Source organism: Cynoglossus semilaevis, chromosome 18 (assembly GCF_000523025.1).
Source record: "Cynoglossus semilaevis isolate Cse_v1.0 chromosome 18, Cse_v1.0, whole genome shotgun sequence".
Lineage (NCBI taxonomy): Eukaryota > Metazoa > Chordata > Actinopteri > Pleuronectiformes > Cynoglossidae > Cynoglossus > Cynoglossus semilaevis.
In genome coordinates this window covers 13,425,261-13,432,463 of record NC_024324.1, presented here as the reverse complement: position 1 = coordinate 13,432,463, position 7,203 = coordinate 13,425,261, and the positions used below count along the sequence as shown (strand labels likewise).

Genomic DNA, 7,203 nt, shown 5'->3' with positions numbered 1-7,203 from the left:
TTGACCCTCGGGTCGCATCATCTGCAGCAAAAGCAGCACTCGGTAAGAAAGGACTGGTAGAATTGTTGTTTCTTGAGTATTGTTGTGGTGCAGTGGGAGAGCTTGCTGTACAGTACAGTATTTGTGGTGTGATTTATTTGACGTTTTTCTCTGCAGAGGAGTTTTCTAGAGTGCAAGAAGAGTCTGTGGATAAGATGTCAGAAATGTCCAACCAGCCTGAGAAAATAGGCAAGTCTTGATCCTTTAAATCTCTAATCATGCCTGATGTCATTTCCTTGTGATACAATTATAATGATGATTTACTGTCTTATAGAATCAATAGATCAGGACAAAGATGAGGCCAACTCCACTCCCCAACAGGTATAAAAGAAACAAAGACAACCGAGTTCTCTTGTGTTTACGGTTGATCTTCATAGCTTACGTTGTGTCTGTTTTGAAGGTCTCTGGAAGAACGGATAGTAAAGTTGAAGCCAGTGGCATAAAACTGGATGGAGATCTAATCAAAACAGAAAATGCAGAGAACATGTTGGAGAGAGAGGGTTTGTAGATATGCACAGTGTGTTTCGACTGTTAGTCACTGTATGAGTGTTTGACAGACAGAGTAAATGAAGGTCTCTGTGTGACACAGGCACAGGAGACGACAGTGAGACCACAGAGCAGCGGCAGGGGGACGGTGACGACGGGAGGAGAACGATGGAGCTGGAGCTGGTGGAAGGCAGCGTTGCCACGGCAGCAGCAGCTGCTCTTGCCTCAGCCGCCACAAAGGCCAAGGTAAAGCCCGGCCCCCTGTTTCAGGTCTGACCAATCACAAAAGCCTGAAGTGATGTCATCACTGTCATTGCTAATAGAGGCTTTTTACTGTTGTGTCACGGGTCTCATAGCAACCATAATGAACCAGTCCATGGGACCTGGCTTTTGACATTGAAGTACAGGGAATATATATATTTATATATAAGGAGAAAATTACCACATTTTCGAAACACACGGTGAATGTGTGATGACGTAATTATATTCTATTCCAGCCAAGTTTGGTGTTGCAAAAGAGGGAGCTGTGGGAGGTACAAGAGAAGAATCATCTTCCAGTTTATGTTCTCTCATGATTTAGACCTAATATGGCCACAAGAGGGTGTGTTTTATCAGCATTAACTGCTCATATTTCCTAAGTTGGGTTGTTAAAAAGCTCCATACTAATTCATTGTAGTACATTTGATCAAATTTGAAAAAAACATCTTTCTCAAAACATATCCTGGGCAACAGTTGATCTTGTTTGCTGTATTCAAATCATAATCAATAATCATAGGTCACACAAGTGAACTTAAAATCATCTGGCTCCCAACAAAACCTTCTTTATACAATGTCATCAAACTGTACATCCACAGCACTTGGCGGCAGTAGAAGAGAGGAAGATTAAGTCTCTGGTGGCATTGCTAGTAGAGACTCAGATGAAGAAGCTGGAGATCAAGCTGAGACACTTTGAGGAGCTGGAGACCATCATGGACCGCGAGAAAGAGGCGGTGGGTGAATATTATCAGTGCTGTAGCCTCAAAGCTAACTTTTCAGTTCTTCTGCTCATTATTTAGTTTTGTTGTGTGTATTTTTTCAGCTGGAACAGCAGCGGCAGCAGCTCCTCACAGAGAGACAGACCTTCCACACTGAGCAACTGAAACAGGCAGAGATGAAGGTCCGCCAGCAGAGGGAGCAACAGGGGCAGCAAGGATACACAATGCAGCATTCAGGTCAGGACACATACACAAACAACACACATGAACATATATAAGATCTTTTATCACAGTAAAAAATGCTTCACAAATGTAATAATATTATAAAACAAAACAACTAAACATGGTCATAAATAAGCCTTTTTTTTTTTTTAAATTGGCCCACCTAATACGATATCTAACATTTGTCATAATATGTACAGGCCAGTCCATGCCAAACCGGATGTTGGCCAGCACTGGTAACACTCAATCTGTGGCTCCCAGACACCCTGGAGCATCCAATGGCATGTGTAAGTTTCTTTTTATTTCCCTTTTCTTTTTACATCATTTCTCTCACTAATAAGGCTGTGTAATGACACAATGTCTGCCTCAGATCCGTCCTCGCAGCCCGATGGGATCACGTCAGCTCAGCCCGGACCCCCACCATCGACACACAGCTGAGGAGATGATGTTAAGACAACCGGGACAGGAAGATAAACATGTCACACTGGCTTAAACTTCCAAGAACAACGGTTTCAAACTGAAGCCTGTAAATCGTTAGCCGTCTTTATAAATATTGAAATATTTGTTCTGTGATGTCAGAGTTGAGATATCTGCAGATTGAACTCGACTCAATAAAGGTTTTTTTTTTTATATCAAGCTTTTGCTTTTGTGGATTTGTCTTGGTCCAGTAGGTTAATGGGTTCTCTGGTTCATTGGTTCTAAAAGACTACTCTGCTAGATCTTACCTGCTTAACTTTGAGTGTTGGGTTGTTTCTCAAGTTACTCACTGACTCCAGTCTAACAATCCTTCAGTACTGCGTGGACCTGGAGTTCCTCCAGGTACTCTGACTTCCTCCCTCAGTCCAAAGACTGGGTGTATGTCTCTATATGATGTCCTCTAATGGCCTGGAGCTCTAGAGCATCCTCCATCCTCGCCTAATGACTGTGGCTCCACCAACGACCCTGAAATCAATTCCATTGGAAACGAATGAATGCAAAACAAATGTACTGTGGGGGGAAAACCCTTGAATTACAAGCTCTCAGTCAATTTTCAAGTAGGTAGTTGACTTTTCTTGTAAATCCTTAGAGTCTCTATGAGCTGATTAATGCCTTTTCAAATTCCCCACTTGATAAAATCAAGGTTGGAGCCACTGACACACCGCAGCCTCTATGGCTGTATTTATAGTTTCATACACAGAATTTTCCTTTAGGCATTAGACATGCATTTAACAGACACACGCAGATACTGCTCTTGAGGGCATTTGTACACCCTGTCCAGCCCTCACTGTTCAGTACAGCAACACATGATGGAAAAACGGCTCTGGCCTGAGCACAGCATGCCAGTACAGAGCTTGGCGTTGACTTAGGTATGCTAGTCTTTCTCTGTGTTCTGCAGTGAGATCCATCTGTTCCTCCTGTCTAACCATCCCTCTCCTACTGCCTCTCTCTCTCTTCCTCTCTCACTTGGGGCTGTCATTTTCACTGTCTTGCCCTGTCACCCTGCCATCTCACTCTTGTTAAAACCCCACCCCTGTGGGACCGAGGGTAGGAACAGCATAGACTCACATTTGACTAAAAGTGTTTGAAAGGAAACCAACAGGCCGCTCACAGCAGGAGAAGGGATCCGTTAACTGCCAATTGAATGAGTGACACTGCGATTAGTTTACCAGGAACGCAGCATTGGCTCTTAATTATTCCCTGATGTGTTTGACATAATCATATTAAGATTGAAAAGATGTAGTCGGTACTTCACTGGACTGACAGTGGATTCCAGTGGGATGGCAGTTAACAACAAATCTGTTGTCAATGTCAAAGTCAAAGTCAACTTTACTGTCAAATATGCTTATAAATACAGGACATTTGGCACAATAAAATGTCAGTCCTCTTAGACCCACGGTGCAAGAGGTCAAGAATATTATAAGTAAAAGGAATATTTACGAGAGGGGTTGTACACTTAGCAGTAGTAAACAACAATAATATTTAGTGGTGCTAATAAAAAGGCACATTAAAAGTAATGTGGTTTTTATGTTGTACAGGAGAAGAGAGAGATAGAGAGGGGGGCTGGGGGAGAAACAGAGAGAGAGAGAGAGAGAGAGAGAGACTGCCTCCAGTGTGTGTATTTGTGTAAATGACATTAGAAGGCAATACAGGAGCAAAAAAAAAAAAAGTCAGGAGTGGCAGAGAATATTTTGAGGGCTGTACAGTGTGCTAATCCTGTTCATGTTGCATTGCACTTTTATTATACATTTATATTTTGAGCACATAACGTGTTGAAATAATGGTTTAAAGTCTGCATCACAGGCAAATCATTCATTTTAGGTTACATGGTCAAACAACAGAATGACCTGCTCTATGACAGAACTATGTTTTCTTATTCCCTACTGTGATATCATGTATACTTGTATTCACTTTGTATTTTTTCTACAATGAATTAAGGCTCCTGTAGGGTTATATATGCATCTACAAGTTATGTCCATAGACACACGCACACAAACACGCACACGCACATACATTTGCAATGATGTAAAATGGAGCGTATTGACTTTCAGTGACAACAAATGCTGCAAACCCCCCCCCTCACCCTCCCAAAGCCACAGTCTGAGGTTGGACACAGGAGAGCGCCCATTCCCTCTCATTCTTTGTGTGCGTGTGGCACATTACACTCCAGCGCACGGTGGATGCGAGCTTGCGTGCGCGCAATCTGTCGTCCCATGTCGCACGGTGCCCTGCTTTGCCGGTGAGCCAAAGGAAAAGGCTTAAGGGGGGATCACACGCACAGTCGCTTCTTCTGCAGACCCTCTGAGTACCAGTGACGGGAACGCGCATTACTACAACCACAACTCCTGCAGACGACGGAGCCGGAGTGACAGGAGCGCGCAAAAGGTGTGTAGGACTTGGACAATGCAACCGAAACTGAGCTGTTAGGAGCTCTACACACATACTCTCACACACACACGTTCACACACGGGCGCGGGCGCGCTGCAGCTGCAAGGGAAGACGACGGCGACATGGCGAAGAAAAGCGCCAAGATCTGAAGTTTCCGTCAGGTTAACGTGCAATCCACCAGAACCACCACCGGAACCAAGACCAGAGTTTGTATCCGTGCGCCACAGAGAAGGAACCTGCAGCAGAATGTCGGTGGGTCAGAGGCGTTTGGGAGCCTGGCAGGTGCTGATCACCATCTCATTGGTCATCGCACCCCTGTCTGCACACGGTAAGACCTTTACACCGGTCCACAGTCCCACCCTGTGCGTGTTGGCGTGCGTGACACACTGTACTGTAGATCAATTCAAGTGTGTGTGCGTGTGTTGCATGCATGCATGCATGAACCCGGTCACACCTGCACCGGCTCTGAAGGAAAATGATGGATGGCAAGAATTGCTGTGTGCAGCCTCAGCTGATATTTAAAGTAGTAACCAGCTCAACGGTGATAGGTGGATTTTTTAAATTTACTAAATGCAATTCCAATATCCTTTTTTACACCAGTGATGTAATTGTTTTCTGCACAAACGTGCAGAAAAAAATGAAATAGGGTCAGTGGGTGACTGGGCTGTGCAGACTACTGGATTACTACAGTGTGGATTTTCTTTGTTGGAGCCGCTTCTCCGCCAGATTGAAAGAACTCTTCCCATCATAACTGAGATGAACTGATTCGACTGTGCATTACCGTATGAAGGAGACAAAGAGCGGCTCGGTGGGTTTGACAGTTGGCCGCTGCAGCTGTGGCTCTGCATGCACCGTGGCGGCGGTGCGTGGCCCAGACAAAGACGGGATTAGCAGCACCGTGGCCTGTCTGCGTGGGGGCATTCAGGGTTCTGAATGGACTGGATTCCTCCAGACATCTTCAGGAACCCGAGACAACCACAGGGTCTCTACACTCCCCAGTGTAATCACTCCGCCTGGTCTTTCACTGTACATCCACCCAGACGCAGGGAGGGCGGTGTTAGTGTGACTGCTGTCTAAGAAAAGCAGAATGTGCAGAAAAAGACATTATATAGAAATATATATAGAAATAACAATAGCGACGTTTTCCAGTAATGGGGTGTTGCCTGTACACTGGAGGTCACCGGGGTTCACGTCACGTGTTTCCTCGCCCTCAATGTGTAACGAGGCGTTAACGCAGTGACATATTGACCCGCAAATTAAAGGCTGAAGAGCCGTCTGTCTGTCACTCTTTACACTCAAGAGACCACGTGACTCACACTTATGGCTCCAAAATGAGGCTCATTTGTCCACACTGGCCGCTTTATTAGGGACATTTTATAGCCAAATATATGCTGTTTGATTTGTGTAATAAACTGGCAGACCTGGCAGAGCCATGGAGTCGAACTGCCACTATTTCTGCAATGTAAGCACTGTCAGTATCAGAACATTATGTTCCCTAGTCTTGGGAAGAAGACCAAGTGAAAAGGTACAGGGACAATTGGACGAAGAGAATGAGTAGAATTTAACCTTAATATTTTTTTGCTGCCCTAAAACGCCACTCAACAGGTGGCGCTTTAATTTTTTTTTTTATAAAACATTGGTGGATCTGCAGGGCGCTGGATATGGTCGGCACTCCATAGCTTAATTTGCTTAAATAAATTGATTCAATCAGCGTGGCAACACAAAAAAAGGGAAAAGGCTATCATTGAGGGCTATTACAACAACATAAGATAACATCTCCGTTGTGCTTTGGCCTTTTGTGTATTTTTAGTCTTTGGCTGAGTGCACACTGTGAGGTCCATCTGCCCAGAAACCCAGGATGGTTTCTGGTTTGTCACAACAGATCAGATCACCAGCATCTCTCCCCAAACTGCATTATACACACACACAAGGCAAACCATGGCAATGACGGTAGCTGATTGGTTACGTTAAGATGCAATACAATATAGATGGTGCGGTTTTGACCTCACTCAGAAATGCAGTTCTGTGTGTAGTACCACTGCCTGCCAGCAGGGACTGGTTACATTAAAAAACAATAATAAAAAAAACTCTGCCTTTTCAAACAATGTGTTTATGCCCAAACCTCTTCCCTGCTGTTTTGAAAAATGCATAATAACATTAAATGATCATTTAAAAACTTCAAAAAAAATCCAACAGCACAGAACCATTTAGTTTTAATAGGCACAACCAGAGTATGTTTTGCAGCGACCCATAATTCCCTCTGCTTGTCAGAAGGTGAAGGCCGCTGCACTCCAGCACTCCTGCCTGTCACAGTGACCCCAGGTAAAATGTGTTACCATGGAAACATGCTCAGCATGATGCCATTAAGTGCGAGGAGTGGAATATCAGCCAGAGGCACAAATCACACACTGTCTCAGGATGAAATCAACTCACTGCACAGGGACTTGTGTGGTCAATTTGCTCGTCTTGCTCTCGTAATCTTTTCATGTTCTCTTTTTGCTCGACTAATCACCATGAGAGCAGCTGCTGACGGGAGGTGCCTTCCAAGCCTCACTGGGGAACACAGTGGCAGATTGAACCTGTAAATGAAATTTGAATCAGCTGTAATCAGTTTTAA

At 44.4% G+C, this 7,203-nt stretch overlaps 2 protein-coding genes across 3 annotated transcripts in view; both read left to right on the top strand.

Moving 5' to 3' along the window:
• Positions 1-2,369, top strand: part of smarcc1b (SWI/SNF related BAF chromatin remodeling complex subunit C1b) — a 7,280-nt gene extending 4,911 nt beyond the window's left edge. The window contains exons 21-29 of the mRNA XM_017040924.2: positions 3-42; positions 157-228; positions 314-360; positions 440-539; positions 629-771; positions 1,380-1,514; positions 1,604-1,736; positions 1,922-2,008; positions 2,092-2,369. Of these exons, the coding sequence (XP_016896413.1) occupies positions 3-42; positions 157-228; positions 314-360; positions 440-539; positions 629-771; positions 1,380-1,514; positions 1,604-1,736; positions 1,922-2,008; positions 2,092-2,159 (825 nt within the window). The 3' untranslated portion in view covers positions 2,160-2,369. The remainder of the gene's footprint in view (positions 1-2; positions 43-156; positions 229-313; positions 361-439; positions 540-628; positions 772-1,379; positions 1,515-1,603; positions 1,737-1,921; positions 2,009-2,091) is intronic.
• A 1,901-nt stretch (positions 2,370-4,270) lies between these two features.
• cspg5b (chondroitin sulfate proteoglycan 5b) overlaps positions 4,271-7,203 on the top strand; it is a 12,893-nt gene continuing 9,960 nt past the window's right edge. Inside the window, exon 1 of one of the 2 annotated variants that reach the window (XM_008332005.3) lies at positions 4,271-4,914. In XM_008332005.3, coding sequence (XP_008330227.1) covers positions 4,833-4,914 — 82 coding nt within the window. In that variant the 5' untranslated portion in view covers positions 4,271-4,832. The remainder of the gene's footprint in view (positions 4,915-7,203) is intronic. The other variant, XM_008332004.3, reaches the window with a different exon arrangement.